This window comes from Uloborus diversus, chromosome 2 (assembly GCF_026930045.1).
Source record: "Uloborus diversus isolate 005 chromosome 2, Udiv.v.3.1, whole genome shotgun sequence".
Lineage (NCBI taxonomy): Eukaryota > Metazoa > Arthropoda > Arachnida > Araneae > Uloboridae > Uloborus > Uloborus diversus.
In genome coordinates, this window is record NC_072732.1 from 64,041,916 (window position 1) to 64,065,576 (window position 23,661).

At 33.8% G+C, this 23,661-nt stretch overlaps 1 protein-coding gene across 3 annotated transcripts in view; it reads right to left on the bottom strand.

The window, feature by feature from the left end:
* Window positions 1-23,661, bottom strand: part of LOC129235200 (uncharacterized) — a 138,446-nt gene that overhangs the window by 18,460 nt on the left and 96,325 nt on the right. For all 3 annotated transcript variants that reach the window (XM_054868907.1, XM_054868905.1, XM_054868906.1), the window contains 2 exons: window positions 22,380-22,517; window positions 18,236-18,364 (listed from right to left, as the gene is read on the bottom strand). In XM_054868907.1, coding sequence (XP_054724882.1) covers window positions 18,236-18,364; window positions 22,380-22,517 — 267 coding nt within the window. The remainder of the gene's footprint in view (window positions 1-18,235; window positions 18,365-22,379; window positions 22,518-23,661) is intronic.

The window sequence follows — 23,661 nt, forward strand, 5'->3', positions numbered from 1 at the left end:
ATTGTGCAAAAACCTCAGTTTCAAAGTAAAAACCCCAGTTTCAAAGTTCACAAAAAAAAAAAAAAAAAAAAAAAAAAACACCATTGATTGAAAGAGTACTAAATATTAATAATAATAATTTGAAGAATATTGCAAAAAATACTTCTAATGGCATTATTTTGCTTTTTTTTTTTTTTTTTTTGACATTTGCCTACTCTGAATTGCAAATGCGCTGTCCGCAGAGGGCAGCACACGTGATTGTGAGCATAAAACAGCTAAGCTCCGTGAGAACGGGTGGCTTCCTACCTGATGTATCTCAACAGCATTCGGACACTTGTCCGTTACACTGCATCTCACAGAACTTTTATAAAACCAAGAAGGGTTTTAATTTTATTTACAATGTTATTTTAATTTACTGTACATATGTTAAGTGAATATAATAGGTTTAAGTAAATCTTAGTATTCTTGCCTACATTCATACAATTGTTACAACCGAACAAACAACATTAAAAGATAAAAAAAAAAACAATATACTATTGAAAAGTTTTCATAGCACAATCTTTTTTGGATTACGTTACACCTGACAAGAATCTTCCACACTTACAATACTCATGCAGCACAATTCTAGATTTCTCTAAAGAAGATTATTTTTGCTGATTGAAGTATATTTTAACATCTCTTTGAAACTTATTAATAGAAATTCTGATTTTCTCATATTTTGATACAAAAGAAATAGTAAATTTTTTAATTAAATGCAGTCTGCACAAGCATGCCTTTCTTTTCACATTTTATAATCGTCGAAAGCTATGTGTTAGGGCTGGGTGATATCAGAATTTTAATACCGTGATATATCACACTCAAAATATCAATATTTTCGATACATTTAGGTTGTTAAATTCAACATTTTATGGGAGGGGGGACTTCAAAGTATTTACAACAGAGAAAAGCCATAGGCCATCTTGGTGAAAAAATATTAGCAATTAATTCTAATAATATAGCTACAGCAAGGGTTCTCATGTGTTTGTGTCGGGGGGGGGGGGGGTCACGAGGCAGATTATATCACAGAAACGTTTGGAGAAATTACTTTAGAAGAATGTAAGTCTTTTTATTAGTGGGTCGCAATTCTTGTTATCTGCGTCATCTGCATATTAAGATATGCTACTGAGAAACACCATTGGACATCTTGAAAAGATAACATTCCATTGGTTTATTCGAATAATAATAGCTAAAGCATGCGTGCCCATTTAGGGGGGGGGGGGGCTTGATGCTTAGTATACAATTGAAATTATCCGAGAAGTTATTTTAAAAGGAGTTTAGTCTCTTCAATAAAAGGTTGCGTTTTGGGGAAAGCGCAATAAATTTGAAGGGGGAGGGGAATTTATAGGAATAATAATAGCAATCTATATATATAAAAATGAATGTTTGTTTCTATGTCATCCATGAACTCAAAAACTACCCGGCATATTTGGCTTAAACTTTCACCGTTTGTTATTTTTGGTACTGGGAATGTTTATAGACCAGTTCGAAAAAAATCCGATCGATAGTTCCTTTTTTATTCCAATTTAAGTCACAATCCATTGGATAAATACGAATAAAATTATCGGCTGCCGAAATTAATTCGCGTGAAAGATCTCATTGATAAGAAGTTAGCTGTTGCCATTTTTCTTGAGTTTGAACAAATAAATTCTTTCTTTATTGTTTTATGGCTTTTCATGCAACGGGGGAATTGAAAACTTTTTCTATTTGATATTTTTAGCGATTGATTGATCTTGCAAACTGCGTGAGTACAAAATTTGAGTATAGTCACGGCTTCACTTGATACCTGGACCGATTATTATGAAAATTGCTATATATATGTATTTCTCCATGGAGAAGGTGCATTAATATGCTCATTGAAGCCACTCGCCACCAGGTGGCACTGCAGAGTAGCAACTTCTGCCCCGTTCACCGATTGTCATGAAAATCAGTATAATGATGTATTTTTTTTGTTGGCGTAGCAACGCACGTCGGGTACAGCTAGTATATAATAACAACAGCCGTTGAAGGGGGGAGGGAGGTCATGATGCAGACAATGCCATTAAATTTTTTACAGAAGGATTCTAATCCATTAAAAAGATGGTGGCGTTTTTCTTGTGTTTCAGAGGGGGGGGGTGATAAAATTGAGGGGAGCCACTGCACAAGGAGAGGAAAAATGGCACCCCAGCTACATCACATACATAAGATCTAGTATACAGAAAAGTCATCGAACATCTTGGTAAGCAAATGTTCCCTCAATTTAGACAAATAATAATGCCTAGAGCAGGGTACCCATTAAATAGGGGGGGGGGTGAGGGAAGGGTCCTAAAGTTGACTATGCCTTTGAAATTATCAGGGAACTTATTTTAAAAGTGTTTTAGTCTCTTAAGTAGGAACTCTTGTTTTTTTTTGGGGGGGGGGGAGGTAAATTAAAAATGAGGGGAGCTATTGCACTTCTTAGGGATTGGCAGCCCGAGCATCATGATCTATATATTAAAATCTGCAGTAGAGAAAAACCTACGAAAATCTTGAAATGTAAATATTTCAGCAATTTAGAAGAATAATAATGCCTAGAGCAGGGTACCCATTCGGTGGGGGGGGGGAGGGGGTGAGGGAAGGGTCTTCAAGTTGACTATGCCATTGAAATTATCAGGGAACTTAATTTAAAGTATTTTAGTCTCTTAAGTAGGGACTCGTTTTTTTAGGGCGGGGGAGAGGGGGGGGGGGGTCAGTAAAATTAAAAATGAGAGGGGCCATCGCACTTATTAGGGATTGGCCCCCCGAGCATCATGATCTATATATTAAGATCTGCAGTAGAGAAAAACCTACGAAAATCTTGAAATGTAAATATTCCAGCAATTTATTCTAATGATAAAGCTGGGGTGCCCATTTGAAGGGGGGGGGGCATGAGGCTGACAATACCACTGAAACTATCAGAGGAGTTATTTTAAAAGATTTTAGACTCTTCACTAGGGGACAAGGGCGCCCATATAGGGGGCAAGGGGGGATCCAATCCCCCTTAGAAATGAGAATTTCCTTGCTTTTAGTTTTTTTTCTTTGCCATTTCAGTAATTTATTCTAATAATAATAGCTGAAGTAGGAGTTCCCCTATTTGGGGGGAGGGAAGGCATGAGACAGACTTTACCATTGAAATAATTAATGAAGGTTTTTTAAACGGATTTTAGTCTCTTTATACAAGATGTCATGTTTACTTTTTTTGGGGGGGGGGGGGCGTTTTAATTGAGGAGGTAATTTTTTTGGGGGGGGAGGCACTTGGACATACATCTATGCATATCAAGATCTGCAATTGATAAAAGTCCTCGGTAAGTAGTATTTCTGTAATTTTTTCAATAATATTCGCTACAACGACCCTCCTCCCGCTCGTGGGGGGGGGGGGGTCACAAGCCCAGTGGCAGAAAGTTTTGGTGCTGTCTGCGACATGCTTTTAGAACTTTCTAATCTGTCTGCAAAATTTTGAGTGTGGTTTCAATAAAAAAATTAAGTTGTTTTTGAATAATTACTTTTGAAATAAAAAAGGAGGTGTCACCCCCCCCCCCATGCACCTTCCTAAATTCTATGAAGCACTCCCCTCTCAAGAGCAACCCCCCCCCCTAAACTGAGCCAAAAATCTTTCTCAAATTCTCTACCCCTAAAAGTTTCAATGGTGCAATTTGATGACCCCCGCCCCCTTATCCTTGGTGGGACATTTGCAAACATGCGTTGGCTATTGAACAAGGACCGTGCAGGATTTTTCACTAGGTCCTTTTTTTGGTGAAAAATCAATTTATTTTGGAAAAAATTAAATACTTTTGGTGGGAGGGGGGATTGTAAAATAAAATTTCAAAATAGGTGTTTTCATGATTTTTTTTTCTGTTAATAATATTAATTTCCTTTAAATAATTGAAAAAACAAATCAAGCAGTGGTTGAGCATTTAACTCTTTGAAACTCTTAAATGTCTCAGAATTTCGTTAAAAATATCTAAATTTCGCGATTTCAAAAAAATAAAAGGAGAATTTATTTGTTTATCTCTTAGCAAAGCGTACTAAACATCAAAAAATCGAAAAATCCGATTCTCAAAGCGGATGCAAAGAGATTGCAATTCTCAAAGTGAAGGCTCAAAAAGTATAAAAAACGGCTCATAAAAGAATTATTTTTTAAAAAGGATTTTAGAATTGCGTTTTAGAATCTTGTGATAAACATATCTTTAATATTTATCGACACAGTTGCAGCAAAACTAAAATTAAAGCATTTAAATTTTTGACTCATGCACAAAAACGGAATTTCGTTTTAAAATCTTGAAATGATGGTTTAAATAGACTTTTCATTTATTTAAATACAAAAGTGACGACCAGCAACAGGTTCTGGACCCAGCTAGACTGGTCCTGGTCAATTTACAATCCCCAGTGAAGACCAATGGCCCTCTTAAAACTATCTACTCCCTTGCTCATTACCACCTCTTCCGGTAAGCTGTTCCAAGGTTCCACTATCCTGCTAAAATAATAATTTTTCCTAATATCCATGTTAGCCTGAGATTTAAACAGCTTAAAACAATGACCCAAGTCCTGTTTTCAGTGCTAAACTCCAGCCCCGCAACATCTTTCATTTTAATAAATTTAAACAACTGAATCATGTCCCCTCGGTCTCGTCTTTGCTCAAGACTGTACATTTTTAGCCTTCTAAGCCTGGAATCATAATCTAAGTGTGAAAGTCCACTTATTAGCCTTGTAGCCTGCCTTTGAACCCTTTCCAATACATTAATGTCTTTCTTAAGATAAGGAGACCAAAACTGAACAGCATACTCCAAATGGGGTCTTACCAAACTTCTATATAAGGGCAGAAGAACTGAAGTTAACTTGAAAAAAAAAAAAGAAGTTCGATTCTCGTATCGGATGCAATCAGATTGTATATTTCAAAATGAAAGCTTTAAAAGTGTAAAAACGGTAAATAAAAAGTTTATCAATGAAAAATAATTTTAGAACGATAATTTTAAAACTGGTAACCCTATTTGAAGCTATCACATTTCAATTCGCTGATAAATGCTTTTTTTTTAAAGTCATTAGCGAGAAAAAAATGTCTTTACACTGCATTTTCAGAGAACTTTATAACAGCACCACTGCTAACGATATGATAAAACAAACAAAGAAAATTATTCACTATGTTATTAGTTATTTCTCGCTTGCATCATAGAAATGTGCTGACTTTTTTTTTTTTTGTACAGAGAAATATGCATTTTTTTTTTTTATTTCAGATTTGCTTCTCCGGTAAACAATTTGAAAAAGATCGTTTTGTTTTGGTTTATACGTGCCACCGCAGGTCGCCAAACGATCATATGCTCACGTGCAAGGACGTAGCCAAGGGGTGAGTCCATGGGGTCGGGACCCCCCCTTCCTAGAGACCCCTCTCCTTTTTTATCAGTTGTTCCATCTCGCATCAACGAAATTTTTTCGAAAGTTAATGATTTTATAAAACGCAGCATTCTCTCCCCTTAAATATTCCCAGTAATCGGCAATTTTCTCAGCGCTTGAGTCAATTCAGAACACGAGAACCTCGTGCAACAAGCGCAGGTTCCCAATTTTTGTCTGCTTTTTGCTGTGTCACCTACTCCGTCCGAAACGGGGAAATGTCCCTTTCGACTTTCAAACCAGCTGGGTCCTGTGACCTTGAAATTCAGCCCCTCTCCTTGGTCCATCAAATTGCCCTTGGCAAAGTAAAAACAAGCATTTATTGTCACTTCCGCCGTATCCCATAGTCTCATTGGCGTGGTTTTCTTTATTTCTTTCTCTTTTCTTTTTGGATTTTCGTGGATTTCGTAGACGCATGTTGTACGAAAGACAGCCAAAGTGAGGTGCGTTCCTGGTGAATCAGTAATTGAATTCCGATTCTTTTCTGATTTAACACGCAGTTTTTACCTACGTCATACTTATAGGAAACATATCTTGAACAAAATTGTATGCAAAAGAAAATTAAGTTTACCCAAACTAGGTAAGTCGCAGTGCTCCCTTTTAAAGTTTTCTTGATAATACGAGCAATTTTACATGTTAATGTGTTTTCCATTTAAAAACTAATTTTAGATTCTAAGCCAGCAGCGAAAAAAGAAATTCTACACATTTCGTGTGTTTGAGGATGAGAAAAATATTTATTGATTTTTTTTTCATTTTAACTCTATATTTTTGGCATGGTTCATTTCAGATTCATTTCATATTTTGATAAAAATTTTACTTGAACTTTTAGATTACTTTTAACATCTCTCTCCTGTCTGAATAACAAATTACGTAGATTTTTTACTGATGTTTTCCCCCCCAATATTTAAGCATGACCATGAAACATATTAAATGCCCCCCCCCCCAAAAAAAAAATCGTGTTTGAAGGTAAAATAAATAAAATAAATGAATAAATAAAACTTGAAGTTGATGTAACAAACTTTTTACGGTATCAAAGTTTTATAGAAAAATTAAATTGAAAATTACTTGAATATTTTACTGTGATCAGTTTATGAAATTACAAGTTTGACCATATTAACGCATGTAATAAGTAATTTATTAGAAATTATTACTTTTAAATATTACTGAATTGTGATTCTATGATCCCAAAAGAAAAACAGTTAGTTTTTAATTGACGAAAAAAAATCTTATTCGATGTTGTTCCATAAAATATATTTGTATTTGCATCATTGGTATACATTTTCTGATTGTTATTCACTGGCTAGCATCTATGCATCCATCTTTAGTAAATTGTGAAGGTAGCATTAAACGTAACAAAAAACAGGCATATGCATTTAACTATAAATTACTAGGTGAAAATTACCGCTATTTGCTGCGTTACAAGCAAAGAAACAAAAAAGATGAATACGAGGTAAATGTTTTTGAGCTTTTCTTTTATATATTGCCTTTTTTTTAAACACTTATTTTCTTCAAGCTAAAGATATTTACTATTTCTTGCAATAGAGTGTTTTGCTAACATCGTATTGAAGAAAAAAAATCAATACCTGCATCATAAAATATGATATGTATTGTTGTTAAAATTAACATGTTGTTAAAATAAAATTACACAGATGCCTTATTTAATTCATTAGGAATACATTCCATTAATCGGCATGTAAAAGATCCCTTAGGTCGTTTGACTGTGAATACTCTTGACAAAAGTAAATTCCTTTTGCAGTTTCGCATCGAAGAGAGCTCAGGTGTCTCCATCTGGTGGAAACTGGGCATCAAATTTTCCTGTGACATTCACATCCGCGCCTTAATGGTGGCATATAAATGACTGGATGCCATATCGTTGGTTCGCACTTGTTCCACAAAAGGTTAAAGTCTCTAACACAGCCCCGTTAGAAAGAAAAAAATAATGATAAAAAACGGCAATACGCCTTTTCCGATATTTAAAATTTTTTCGAACAGCTTTCATCCTTTGAGGAATAGCGACTTCACTTGAGAACACCATTTATTTCTTGCTTCTCTTTTTCTTTCAGCTAACTGAAATCACTGTGTCAGTTGGCTGAAGAAAGAAAAAATATATATATAAAAAATGGTTGCAACAAAGGAAGCCTCCGTTCCTCAAAGAGTTAATAGTTTGTTCAAGCTTTTAATTGATGATTAGGAATGATAATTAGAAAACGGATAAGATTGGAAATATCATTCTATTTCGTGTTATCAAAAAAATATTATAAATGTAAATAAATAAAAACTAATTCAAGCTTTTTAATGGGATTTTGCCTGAAATGTTGTACAAATCGGACAGGTTTACGTTATGTAACATTCATATAGTTATACATTCGACTCCATAGATATAGATTTATTTATCCTCATATCAATAATGCCGATGATCGAGTAACCCGCGTGTTTCAACAATGAATTCGCACCACGGCATGATATGTAATTCGATAATATGTTTTGGTAATGTTTAACATGCAAGGAAAGGCTTTATTGTGACAAGGCTGAACTCGATCCGGTAACTTGAACAGTTTTACTGGTAAGACTGTGTCATATCAGAGGAATGAAGAAACGAAAACAATGAACGTTATCTACTGGAGTTTAGGGTTAATCCACTGGTGTTAGAGTTAAAATTTCAACTATCAAAATATTACCAAACAGGCAATTGCTTCGTTCAAATGAAGAAGAGTTAAAGCAATTTTCACCCATCATGCCTTGACGGGTGACTTTCTAGTTTTCAAATAAAATGGCATAAGTACAAATGTACATATTTTGTTGAAATATATTACAAAGCTTTAATATTTTATTAAATTATCGCATGCATTTTCCAAGTAATTTCTAGAACAGTTTTCGTTTTCCATTTTTCTGTTATTGTGGCCTTTTTATTAATAGAAAATATATCACTTATTTTCAGGAGGACAGAGGTTCACCCATATTTGAAAACTTTGTATGTGATAATTTTCAGTTTAATGTTAATTTACAAACTGACAATAATTAATTTACCACTTAACACATTAACTTTTTGTTAACTAATTTTAACTAAAGACTCTATTAATTTCAATTATTTAATTAATTTTAGTTAATTATCATATTATAATGATCAGTTTTAATTGGATTTATCTTAGTCTTGTGTAATTATCAGCTACTAGTTCTGCTTTAGCATGCCTCCTCTTTTGAAGTTCGTGCAACCTTGGACCCCCCCCCCCTTAACAAAGTTCTAGCTACGTGCCTGTCACGTGTGCGATCCTTCTCTCCTCGCGTCAGAAGTTCATGCAAATAAAATGTCCGACAGTTGCAGACAGCTTTTTTTTCTTTTTTCCTCCGCAGTTTTTTTCTTTAGCGCGGACAGAACTGTCCGCGATAGGGTTTCGTTGTCTGCGACGATGTCGCCGTGTCACGGCGTTTGTGCCACTGGGGTCACAAGCACAGACCAAATTGGTGAAATTTTACAAGGAATGAAAATTTTCAAGTCTTTGTGAAACAGACTTCATTATTTGGGAATAACATTTTTAGGGAGGGGGTGAAAGGTGAAATGTAAACTTTCGAGGAGGGGCATAACATTAATATTTAAATCATTTGCACATTAAAATTTTCTTCCTTTACATAATTTGCAAAAACCATACAAGTACAGAAATGCAAGTTTATTCTCAGTTTTCTACAACAATCGATGTTTCGCAGAAAACCGGAAATCCTAATATATGCTACCCCAATTCCACAACCTATGTTTGATAAGTCGAAAAACCCCAAGTAAGTAAATGCGTAGAACTTTCATGATTAGTCGAAAAACCCCAAGTACGTAAATGCGTAGAACTTTCACAAACAAACCTATATCCGTGGAAGCTAGAATTTGCATTCGTATAGTCATTTTAACTCCAATTTTGCTTATGCGTAGAACTTACACAAAAAACACTATGTCTGCACATGTATAGAAGGTATACGCCCAAAATGTCGCGGACAAAATGTCGCGGGACAAAATGTTGCGGCCAAAATGTCGCCGGCCCAAAATGTCGCCGGTCCAAAATGTCGCCGGCCCAAAATGTCGCCAGTCCAAAATGTCGCTGGCCCGAAATGTCGCCAGTCCAAAATGTCGCCGGCCCGAAATGTCGCCAGTCCAAAATGTCGCCGTCCCAAAATGTCGCCGGTCTAAAATGTCGCCGGCCCAAAATGTCGCCGGTCCAAAATGTCGCCGGCCCAAAATGTCGCCAGCCCAAAATGTCGCCAGTCCAAAATGTCGCCGGTCCACAATGTCGCCGGCCCAAAATGTCGCCAGTCAAAATGTCGCCGGTCCAAAATGTCGCCGTCCCAAAATGTCGCCGGTCCAAAATGTCGCCGGCCTAAAATTCGCTACTTCAATTTGTACGAAAAATTTAAATGTACGTCGATGCTTTCCAGTATAAAAGTTGCGAAAGAATATTAATTGCCTTTCAAAGTAAGTTCCTTCAAAAATTCCAAACGTTTTCTCCTGTCTTAATTCGTAAACATCAGATTAATTCCAGAAAATTAATAGTTTTCAGAAAAACATACGTTTTTCTGTATACTATTACAAACGTAAACATGTGAAAGGCTGCTGCGACGGAATTCTCTTTCTCGTTTAATCTGATTAATAATAATACTCAAGATGTAACGTAAAGGATCAAGATGTAACGCAAGGATTCAGACAAAAAATTGGTATGGAAGTAAAACTAAACTGTTCTAAATGCGAATGAAAGAATAGTGAGGCGCAATGTGAATATGGCAAGAGAATAGGCGGTTTGTGTTTTTTGGCGTAATGAAGTAAAAACAAATAACTCCTTCACTCTAGTATATTATTACGGTAGCGACAAGTCAGTCATTTAGGGGATCAGGCGGAATGGCCCTCGACTTTGAATTTTTTTTATATACAAGTGGAAGTGGTTTTTATAGGATTAAAGTAAGATCAAAACTGTTCTGAGACTTTTTCTGGAAATGAAACTGAAGAAGTTTAACAAGACTGCTCGAGATCTTCCTCTGAGAGGACATTTGCATGTCCTTTGCGACCAGGATTTTGGGACAACAAAACAAATGTTTAACAGAGATGACAGATTATTGCCGTGGGAACTCCCATCTCTTATGAGTAAAATTCTGAAATTACGTCGAATTGTTCACCGTCAAATCTTTTGAAATCAATGAAACCCGTAACTGCTAAAACAGGTGTCTTTCACTCAGATTTTTGAAAAACGACTCTACGCGATGACAAATATTTTCAATTCTCAACATTCATGAAATTTATATGTTCGATAGAACATCAAGGGACAATTTCAGAACAGCTATTTTATTGAAGCTTTTCAAGAGGATACTTTCATGCATGCGAAGTAGCGCTTGTCAGCTAATCACATTTTCCAATTTTAAATAGAAAAGAAAAAAAATCATAATGTAAGGTGAAATAACTGATATCAATGAGATTATTCAGATCAATTTTGACCTAGACTTATTTTTAAAATGAGTTTCAAAAAGTAATAGTTCCAGCTCAATATAGCTTGGTAATTCAGAAAGAAAAGAATATTGATAATAATAATAATAAACAAATAAGTTTTTCTCTCTCAAAAAAATTGCTGTTTTAATTAGTGAATTTTTACTACGCAAATTATATAAGAATGCAAACTCAGTTTTTATTTAACACTCACGCTAGTTAAAGTGCTACAAAAATGAGACGAATACACGGCTAATTTAGATTTTATTGATATCATGCTCAACCTCTCATATTTAAATTCAGTATATTTTTCATTGTTTATTTAATTACACTGACTCACGTAAAGGATTACGAAACTCAACTTAGAATAAAAATAAGGCTTGTTTTCGTTTAATTTCACTTGTATACTACATTTTTGTATGAATCCTAGCATTACTTCTTGAGATATAGCAGTCACATAAAACGATAAAAATTATTCTGTGATCCATCCTTTTGGGATGACTGAAGCCAAAACTAAATGAGCAACTCGCCCTTTAAGATATACCTGTAGACCAAATTTTGTCTTAACCCTTGTACAGTAGACCCTCGTTTTACGCGGGGGTTATGTTCCACGGAATTGCTGCGTTAATCGAAACCGCGTAAATTGAGACCTAATATTAGTGTCAAAATAGGGATTAGGTTTCGTAGATTAAAAAAAATACTTCATTCTAGTGATGACTAATTGTATAATAAGTTTAATGTGTACTTATATCAATTTTTATGCATAATATGCATAAAGAAAACAAACTAATTTCGTGTTCTGTTTATGAAGAAGAACTGGCTATGATAGTCTTTTGGTAGTCATTAAGAATTTTTCCTCCAATTCTTTGCGGAGCATTAACGCATCCATGATCACTTGCGTCATTTCCATGATAGAATCTTCTTTCACTAACAAATCAGAAAGATCATTCCTATTGTCTACGGATGGTTCGAAAATTTTCAATGTGAGCGTTTTTGGTTGTGTGTTACCGGAGTCGGTATCCTCGTTGGTTTTGACCTCCTTTGTCACTCCTAAAAACCAACTGTGTGAGTTTAATCGCTTTACTTCTGATGGAAAAAGCTCTGGAACCAATCGCATAAAATGTCTCCAAGGACCCAAGTTCGATTATTAGCACGCCAAAATGCAGTTAGTTACGTGCAATCTGCAATCTTTAGAAGCTTGGGTTTTGAAAGAGAGGAAAATGTTACCTGTTTGCATTGCCGCATCTGCGTAAAACCGAAACTCATCTGCGTAAATAAAATAAAGGTGTCAAATCTTCAACCGCGTATAATCGAAACCGCGTAAAATAAACCCGCTGAAAACGAGGGTCTACAATATTACTTTTTGAGATATATCAATCACAGATAATAAAAAAGAAAGGAAAAAAACATTCGATTGCTCCACCCTCTGGTGTTATTGACCCCAAAATCTGTCCCCCTGCTGCTTCCTAACATTTTATTTGATTCCGTTCATCATTTTTTGAGCAATGACAGTCACGCATATCGATGAAAACGTTCAGTTACTCTACTATCTTGAACGAATTGACGCAAAAAAACCACGCAGCCCTAAATCATATATGGGTACTTGCGGGTATCGTTCGAACTCTTACTACAGGTTTTGACGTAGAATGGCCCCAAAACATCGGCCACATACAAACGCACACTATTCTTGAAGAAAAGTTTAAAATAATTTAGCGAACGTCAGAACTGAACGCCGTCAGAACGTTTTACAGTTGGTAGATAGCGAGTCACAAGAAATAAGATAACGTAACGCTTGTATTCTATTTGTTTGCTGAAAAACAGCCGAGAGTTGCGAATCAAAACGGAATAATCTTTTTAGAATTTATCAAGAAACTCAGTTAGTCCAGTCCCATTTTTAACGGAGTCCAGTCCCATTTTTAACGGAGACATTCATTAAAGGCAGTAACCATTTATTCTGCAAATTTGGCGTTAAACATCATTTTTGTACATTTAAATTTTTCTTACCAACTGAATGAGCGAATTTTGAATCTGCGACATTTTGATCTTGATTAGAACAGTTTTGATCTTACTTTAATCCTATAAAAACCACTTCCACTTGTATATAAAAAAAATTCAAAGTCGAGGGCCATTCCGCCTGATCCCCTAAATGACTGACCTGTCGCTACCGTAATAATATACTAGAGTGAAGGAGTTATTTGTTTTTACTTCATTACGCCAAAAAACACAAACCGCCTATTCTCTTGCCATATTCACATTGCACCTCACTATTCTTTCATTCGCATTTAGAACAGTTTAGTTTTACTTCCATACCAATTTTTTGTCTGAATCCTTGCGTTACATCTTGATCCTTTACGTTACATCTTGAGTATTATTATTAATCAGATTAAACGAGAAAGAGAATTCCGTCGCAGCAGCCTTTCACATGTTTACGTTTGTAATAGTATACAGAAAAACGTATGTTTTTCTGAAAACTATTAATTTTCTGGAATTAATCTGATGTTTACGAATTAAGACAGGAGAAAACGTTTGGAATTTTTGAAGGAACTTACTTTGAAAGGCAATTAATATTCTTTCCCAACTTTTATGCTGGGAAGCATCGACGTACATTTAAATTTTTCATACAAATTGAAGTAGCGAATTTTAGGCCGGCGACATTTTGGACCGGCGACATTTTGAGACGGCGACATTTTGGACCGGCGACATTTTGACTGGCGACATTTTGGGCCGGCGACAGTGTGGACCGGCGACATTTTGGGCCGGCGACATTTTGGACCGGCGACATTTTGGGCCGGCGACATTTTGGACCGGCGACATTTCGGGCCGGCGACATTTTGGGCCGGCGACATTTTGGACCGACGACATTTTGGACCGGCGACATTTTGGACAGGCGACATTTCGGGCCGGCGACATTTTGGACCGGCGACATTTTGGGCCGGCGACATTTTGGGCCGGCGACATTTTGGACCGGCGACATTTTGGCCACGACATTTTGTCCCGCGACATTTCGGTGGCGACATTTTGACCCCAAACCGTATAGAATCTGTCTGGTGACAACACGGATATCGGAAGTTTCAGTTTCAATTTCGTTCCATCAGGGCTGCCAGCGATAACAATTTAAAATTGGCATACATACTTGAATACGTACTCCATACGGTTTCAAGTAGTGCCGTGTGTTATGAACGAAGTCGATATTTTCCCTCTTTATGCGGTTCGAAAGGGATGAGTGAGATAAATATAAGACAGAAGTTGTCTCATTAGGTTTTTTTCGTTTTTTATTTTTTTTAAATACAATTATTTCTTTTCAGTATTTTTTGCAAACCTTTTATTCAGCTTAATATCAATGGTTTACGTTTAATTAGAATTATGAATCGTGTTGATACCTCAATTGGTTAATATTTAATTGTTGCATTAAGATGCTTTTTTAACCAACATGCATTCACTTTTCAGGGCCCAGGAGAGGGAGCACGGTCCTTAGAAGGGCCTCGCTTTTGAAAACTTTATAGGGGGATGGGATTTGGAGACCAAACTGACAATGGGCTCACCTTGACCTTCGGCGGCCCTGTTAATTTTCCCTTTTACTATAATTAAATATTAAATTACTGATTGAAGAATGCAGATAATTTCTTGAAATTTCAAACACTCACCCATCACCAGAACTATCAAATATTATGTATTTTTGAGTTAGTATTTCAATTTCTCCGTAATTTTGTCCCGTATTTGTTTCAAATGACATATCGGACAGATAGAAATCTAAGTATTGTTACTGCAGTAATAGATATATATTGATATTTGACGACATATCAGTATATCGCCCAGTCCTACTATGTGTCGATTCACTTTCAAAGCAAAAGAAGACTGATGCGTATTGCATGAGTGTTTTAAGAGTGGAAGATCATTGTCAGGTGTTATATAATCCAAACAAATTTATGCTGTAAAAAATTTTCAATAGTGATTCTTTTTTTCCCCCCCCCCCCATCTTTTAATGTTGAAAAAAGTGCAAAATAATGTTGTCAGAAATGCTTTTTATACTATTCTTTAAATTATTATTCTTGATATTTAGTTCACTTTCAATCAAAAGTTTTTCTTTATTTCTTCCTTTTTTCTTTTTTGTGAACTCTGAAGAGGAGGTTTTGCACAATTCTTTTCCAAAGTGAACAACTTTTTAACGATTAACTATTGATACAAATCAATTTTTATCCTTCGACAGTCCAGTATCAATCATTTTGAAAAGTTTTTGGGCTTTTTTAGGCTTTAAAAGGAATTTAAAGCAATAGAAAACTTGTATTTTATGCAAAACACTTTATTCTTTACGTTCAAAACAATAAAAAACACCCTTCTACTTTTTTCTACATAGTAAGAAAATGATTGAAATATGCTACAAAAAAAAATTTGATGCAGATCATAGTAGGTACTCCTGAGATATGATTTAATCTCCCAATTGAAAAAGCATAAAAACTGACTTTAGATAAAGAGTGGCAACACCCAACTATTCACAAAATACTTTCAGTCGTTCACACTGAAAGAGAAAAGGTTTGCTTGAAATTGATATCAAATTCAGCTTAAATGGTTGAAAAATAAAGAAATTAGAGAGATTTTCTAAATTCATGCTAAAACGGTGACTCCGAAAAATGATCAAAAATCCAATTTTTGAAAAAAATTCTCCAAAGTGTAATTTTTATTCAAAAATGTAAAAAAAATAATAAAATAATTTGAGCTTATCTCATTGATATCTGTTCGCAAAAAAATAATGGACAAAACGGAGATATGACGGCACATGGCATTAGGCATTCGACGTGATCACCACTTGATAATTTAAAATGGGTAGAAAGTTACTCAAAAGAAGGATTAGAAATGCATAGTGAGCTTTCTGCAATGACACAAAGTATCAGAAAAAAAAAAGGATTCAATCGGGAAATTTTTCCGTTCAAAGGTCAGAAGTTTAGTTTGTCTTAACCGAAACTTTCTTTTGTTCTAAGAAAAATCTGCAAAATTTTTAATGCAGTTTAATAGCAAATCAAACTTAATTAACAAAACGTTCATTCTAGCCGCGTTTTCATATTAACCGCATTCGAATTAACAGAGTTCAACTGTATTAGAGAACCAAATAAGGCAGTACAGCAATCTTGGAGATTTGGTGAGCGGCAGCGAGCATCCTGTTTCTTTTTTAAAAAAGTTAATGGGCCACTTCACAGTATTTTGTCCAAATGTTGAGTAAGCAGCATGACACTCATTTTGCCATTACTATTAAATTTACACTTTGATTAAAGGATCAGTTCAATTTGAGTTAGCCCTACAAACACACAACAATGTGCTAATCAAACAGTAAATTAAATGGTTATGGCAAGAAGAGTGTCATGTTGCACTCTACAGTTGGAAAAAGTACTGTGAAATGACTCTAATATAATACTATGTTGCATATCTTAATAAGAAAAGATAATTCAGTGCAAGCTACTCTGGGTAAATTTGAAGAGAAAACATTCAATAATTTCATACTAATTACTAAAGTGTTTGTTATTCATACGTAGGAAATATTTTCAAATAAAAAAAGAACCAACTTCAAAAAACAAAGAGGAACTAAAAAATAAAAAATAATTAGCCATACTTACATATGATTTCCTACCCAAACGTATAAATCAAATTTATTTTACAACTCCAGTACAAAAATCAACTAAACTAAACACCCAATTATAAAATAAACACTAATTTTAATTACTATATGATGAATTATTTTAATACCTAACTAATTAGGTATGATCTCTTACTTTTTAATAACCATTTGAAGTCGGGGCCTCCAATAAACAACTACCTAACGTAACTGAGTAGGTTTAGTTTTAAAGACTTTCGCGTTTTGTTAAATTAGTGTTTAACTCAGGACTTGATGGGTTGTCAGTGTGTTTTGGGTTCTCGCAGTTAAAACAGAAAACAAAAGAAAGTAGCGATTGTTTCTCATAATTATTACTGACCTAGGCAATGCTGAGTATTTTTACCAGTAAAATATAAAAGATGCTTTTGTTTTAGAGCCCTTCACTTTTCTGTACTTTCATCATTTTAGAAAAAAAAAAGGGTTTAAAAATTGAAGCACACCTGTAATCTAAATTGCACCTCTTTCAATACATTATATAATATTATATATTTTTTCCCCTTAGATTTGACAATTTTTACATTTTATTTGAGAAAAAATAGATGCACAACTTACTATTATATATAGCTCTATGAAAAGCATAAGTAACAAAGCAGAAGTTTGATATAACGTATAAATAGGGATCCAGATTAAAATGATTCTCGGGAAAAACCTGGAAAATCTTGGACTTTCATGAAAAACTCTGGTATTTGATCAGAAACCCAAGTGGGCTGGGCTTTTTCAAAGAAACCCAGAGTTTTTTCAAACCCTGATATAATATGACTTTGGAAACTGTTCCACAGACTGCAAGATGCACCAGATGATTTAAAACCACAATACTTTCTTCTAATAGTAAGCAGATGTGTGTATAGGTTTTTTTTTTTTTTTTTGTACAGAAACTTAGAAGGCACAAAATTAGTGTCTAGCATGGGGGTGGGCACCTCAAAGCGATTTTTTGAAAATTCGATTTTGCTCTTTTTCTGTTCCAATTTTAAGAAGATTTTACCAAGCAAATTATAAAAACAAGGACAAGAAAATTTTTATAACGTGGCCAAGCAAACTACCACAACATGGGCAAGCAAATAAACATAGCAAATTGGCGAGAAATTCATCATCCATTATTTGTAATATACAAATACAAAAGTGACGACCAGCAACAGGCTCTGGGCCCAGCTAGACTGGTCCTAGTCAATTTACAATCCCCAGTGAAGATCAATGGCCCTCTTAAAACTGTCTACTCCTTTGCTCATTACGACCTCTTCCGGTAAGCTGTTCCAAGGTTCCACTACCCTGCTAAAATAATAATTTTTCTTAATATCCATGTTAGCCTGAGATTTAAATAGCTTAAAACAATGACCCCTTGTCCTGTTTTCAGTGCTAAACTTTAGCCCCGTAACATCTTTCGTTTTAATAAATTTAAACAGCTGAATCATGTCCCCTCGGTCTCTTCTTTGCTCAAGACTGTACATTTTTAGCCTTCTAAGCCTGGAATCATAATCTAAGTGGGAAAGTCCACTTATTAGCCTTGTAGCCCGCCTTTGAACCCTTTCCAATACATTAATGTCTTTCTTAAGATAAGGAGACCAAAACTGAACAGCATACAGGCGAACAAAATGACATTTTAATTTTCTACTACGGGCAAAGTCATGCGGGTACCGCTAGTAAACAATAATAAACTCATGTATTGTTTCAAAATAAGAAAATTTTAAAAAGTTTGCAATAATGATGAAAGGAAAAGAGGCACAGGAGAAACATTGATTTCTTACCTTTCTGCTCCTTTAATCAAAGCAATTGCCATTCGTTCTTTTGAATGTGCATTGGAAGGATTCATTTTGAATTCCTTTTTGATATTACAGAAAGTTTCAGGAATCATTTTTTTGCTTATTTGGCGTGACCTAAAAACATAGAATGATTTACTATTGATGAAATTTTAAAAACATTTCTATATTCTATGCATAAAAAATTATAAAAGTCGACCGTCCTTTACATTGCTTTTAAAGCTTAATGCTCTTGAGCTACGATTTTATAACTGCACAAAAACACTTGGTATGATTGAAAATATTCAATGAGAATTTTATATGCTAGAAACTATATTGATAAAACAGAAAAAAATGAATACATACAGATATTAATATAGATTTATTCAAAATTTGAAACTAATTAGTACATGAAATCAAATAAGTGAATGAAAAAACTCCAAAATAACAAGTTGAACTAAACTCCAATTGTACAATACTACTCATTATAGATTTATAAAAAGTAAATTAGCTAACTTAACATGTCCTTAACTTTTCCTAATAGTTATTTATAGCTTAATATCACTATCACTGATACTTCTCTTTAACTCAGGGTTGGCAAAATCCCGGGTTTTTTTAAAAACGCCCATGGACCCAGGTTTTTTTGGGTTTTTTTAAAAAAACCGATAGTTGGGTTTTTTAAAAGAAATGTGGGTTTTTTTGTCTTTTTTAAGGAAAATGTGGGGTACTTGTAGCATATTGTAGCGTAAGTATATGGACAAAGTGCAAAAATTGTCTTCGGGTAAAAAAAGCTGGAAAACTAGTTAAAATTCAGCGTTTTCTGAATAAAAGTATAAAAGACAAAAAAACCCAAGAATGGTAAAGTTTCCGATTTTTTAATTTTCATTATTACCAACAGTTAAGGCTAAGTTATTTCTCGAGTGATAAAATCTATTGTTCGTTTTTAATTACTACATTTTTTTTTTTTTTTTTGCATTTTACTTTATTGTATTTCATTTTGTTATGCAAAACTACTGTAGAACCTCAAGTAGTTTAAAAATCCCTTTTTATTGAATTCCAGCTTAATCAAGACATTTCTTTGAATTTTATATTGCCTGTTTTTCTATTTCTGTGTATAGAGTAAGAAATATTGAACTTTTTTGTAAGATAATGAAAATACTGTACCTGTTCTGTTTTCTGTCGACCGTTTAAAAAATCTGTTTACAGTCGACTCCCGCTACAACGCGATCCAACTTACCCGAAATGGCTATAACGCAATTTTTTTGCCAGTAAAAAATTTTTAGACTTAACGAGAATTCCTCGCCCGCAACACGAAACTTTTCGGAAGGGAATTGTGGTGCGTAAGTATCGGCTTTGTTATTGGTTATTAAACAATTTTTTTTTTGTGAATCGACCTTTATCCCTTTAGCATCACTGAGAGTGGAAGCTCTCACACTGTACTAGTCTTAACATCGCTTATACAAATAACTACTCCACATTTTCTATTATTTTTTTCATTCTAAATACAAAAGTTGATGAAATATAATGACATCTAAAGTGCTGTTTCATCTAAAGTTCGAATATAGAAAGAAAAAGAGAAAGTTTCTGACAATTAAAGAAAAGCTAAAGCTTCTTGATGCTAAAGCATCTCGAAAATCTTAAACTCAACTAAAAAGTGCGTTAAAGGTAGCACGACTACTAGGTATGAGTAAATCTTCCATACATACAATTAAAAGTCAAGAAAAGGAAATCCGTAAAAGTTCACCAAGTAATTAATATCTTAGTAAAATGCAAAAATTTATGAAAATGAAAGTTGCTCTTATATTGTGAATGAAAGAAACCAAAAAGTATTTAAAAATATATTAGATTAATGGTTTGATCAAGCAACATAAAAAGTCTTTCATTCCCATTGATCATTGATTTTGTGCACCGTAGCTGTATTTTATGTTGAATAAAACTTTTTTTTTTTAATACAAATAAAAATTCAGTTCTTTATGTAAGAAACAGTAATATGTGGTTAAGAAATGTTTTTTAGCAGTTTCAGGCGGTGTTTAGAAGTGTCTAAAATAATTGGATATGTTTATAAAAGTTTTTATACATACCCTTTTCTACAACGCGAAATTTCGGCTTAGGCGAGGGTTCTTGGAACGCATCCCTCGCGTAAGTCGGGACTCGACTGTATTTCTAAAAAATATACCTTGTGTTTATTCGAGATTTGTGATGTGTTGGTTAGCAGAAAATAATTCACATGAAAGGCTTTTAACTAGATCAGTTTCCTCTTTACAATCTACAAATATTGAAAAAATCAGACGTGACAGGACTTGGTCAAGATAATTTGAGTTATTTATTGACCAGTTTAAGAAAAAAGTTAAATACATTTATTTAAAATCTTTGAAGTCTTTTTTTAATGCCATTAAGAGTTAAGAAATACTATTAAAGTTCAAAATTCATTTTTTATGTTAATTATCTGTGGTGAAGAACAAATAAAAAAGAAGTTTAAATTGTGAAAGTATTTAAATTAATAAATTTTTTAAAAAACTTCTCAGAATATTTTTAAAAACCCAAAAGTGGGTTAAATAATGGGTTTTTTTAAATGGTTTTTTTCAAAAAAACCCATTGGGTCCAATTCGGCCAACCCTGCTTTAACTTACAGTAGACTTTTTAAGAGACTTGCAGAATTTCTAAAAAAAATTCTCCAAATGATGCTCCACAACATGAAGTCAGTACAATGCAGTAAGCACATTTTAAATCACTGTTCTGCGAAATATACACCATTCCAACACTAAACACCTTTTAAAGCATTTTTAGTACAACAAATTTTAAAAGAAATATATAGGGGTGACTGGGAATTCTTGACCACCACTTTAGGTTTCAATTTTTTCTCTGCTGCGATTTTTTTTTTTTTAAGTACGTGAACAAAGGTAACTTTTTCCTCTATCTGACAGTATTTTTTTAAGTTTATTTATGGATTTTAGTTTTCTACATAATCTTTCTAATTTTTTTTTAATCAGATTATAATAATGTGAACACAAAATTACAGTTTCAAATTTCACTAGACATTTGTAAAAAAAAATGTACACAACTTTCATGAACTTATGATGCTTTTCATCAGTTATTATCTAATTCAGTTGTAAACAAAATACTATATTTTATAGATAAAACTAACAATTTTTTTAAAGTAGTGTAATGAAGCTAAAATGGCAACAAGTAAAAAAATAGGGTGACAAGCATGAAAATCATCTTATTTGCTTCTTGTCTTGCTAAAATGAAATTAAGAGTTTCATCATTTGAATTAATTTTTGAAAAGAGGGAAGAAAAATCTGGATACAGGGTTTGTACTCACATTCAGAAAGAAAATGAAGGAGTTTTAGAGGAGTTTTGAAGGAGTAAAATGAGATATTGGAGGAGTACTAACAGGCTGTCATCAAGTGATGTCACACTTTTTTCCAACAAATTTGACTCCTTCCCCTTTGTCACAAAGTGTCAAACTTCAGCCAACTCCTCCTCTTGTCACATGTCAAATTTTTTATAAACATATTGTTACAATAACTGTGTGAAGTCGGTTTTTGTCACCCTCTCTCTTCCCCTTGTCACAATTTCATGAGCCCGTCTCCTCCTCAAGGCATGACATCACTTGTGGATGACCCTTTTTATTTTACAATATCATAACTTTGATTTACTGAACAATTGCTTTTTTAACACAATTACTTAATATAGTACATCCACTTATATTTTTAAATATTTAAATAATAATTAGAAAACCTGACTTTTGTTGTTGAGAGTGTGGAGGAAGGAAAAACAGTAATCATAAAACTTGGAAAAAAAAAAAAGAAAAAAAAACAATCACCAACATGTTTTACTTCACTTATGAAATGTCTTAGTCTTCTAATAAAATTTTCACCTTCAAATTTTATGATTTAATTATGATCAATTTGTAAACCACATCTTTCTGAAAAAAATAAATGCACGAAATTACGACATTAACATTGCCCTTGTCATGACGTTAGTTGTTTTGTGACGTAGAAAGTCTTCAAGACTTTCACTGTTTTTAATAAATATTTAAAAATCATCCAAAATGTATTTCACATACTGTTGGATAAAGTCGGTGATTTTGTACTAACTGTGGTCAGAAAGTTCAACTGTAGTAAATTTTACAAAACATGTTCTTTCTTACCTTTTGGGTTGTTCATTAATTTCACTAGTAATAAATGGGTCAATGCCAAGTATTTTCATTTCACTTATCCATTTATTTTTGTCAAACAGCATAGGACTTGTTTTTAAAAAATGTGAATAATATTTATGGTTTGTTGATCTACAAAACAGAAACAAGATTTGAAACAAATTAGGCTCAAAATGAACAAATACATACACAAATATATAATAAGTAATTATTAATTATAATGTTATGATTATTTACATTATAATGTTTTTTAAATTAAACAATTTGCATTTCACTTTATTGAAAATAAGCACTTAGCTACGACACAAAACTTGAAAGATAAGGGGTTGGAGTGTTGATTTAAAAAATTTTAGGATACAAATTTGATGAAATTTTAGGACAACAAATATCAAGTTTTGATAACTTAAATGTAATTCATAAACATTATTTTTGTAGTGGATGATCAAGTGCTTCAAATACAATCTTGAAAACTACAATTGAATGCATTCAATCTTTTATTCTTTCACACATTGACACATTATGAAGTAGAAATATTTTATTTTTCAATTTGATCCTGGGTTAATCTAAACGGGCAATTTAAACCCTGATTTTACGTTGTCCGTTTCATATGTTATTCTGCTTCGGATGTCATTTCCGGCTGGTCCCTGAAAAAGGCTATATTGACAGGGGTCGATCCAGCGCCAAATTGGGGCCGCTTTGCTGCCCCTTCACAAAATTCCGCATGGCAGAAACGGCCCCATTCACAAAAATTCCGCGTCGTAGAAGCGGCCCCATTCACAAAATTCCCCATCGCAAAAGCGGCCCCATTCACAAAATTCCGCGTCGTAAAAGCAGCCCCTTCACAAAAATTTATAAAAAGGCAGCTTTTTCACAATATTTTTTAACCACAAATGTGTACGCATCTACGCGGGAGCCTCTTCCACCTTCCCCCATCTTATCTTTTTGCTTGCTGCGTGAGGTGTTTTTGCTTGAGAGCGTCAGAGGGGGGACGGGAGAGAGACACTTGTGATTGGTAGCTTGTTTTCAGGAAAATCTTCAATTTTACTTTGATTACGCAATATATATTTAGTATTAATTTGTGTTGAGTTTCAAAATCCAATTCTAAAATAACTTTACTTAAAATAAAATTATTTTACATGCTGTTTTTATATTTTTATTTGTTTGAAGATCTTGATTTCCTTACATCAGCCATGGTAAACGAATTTTTCGCATTTTTGATGTTTACTGTACCTTGTTAAGAGGCAAACAAATAAAATTTCTTATATATTTATTAACA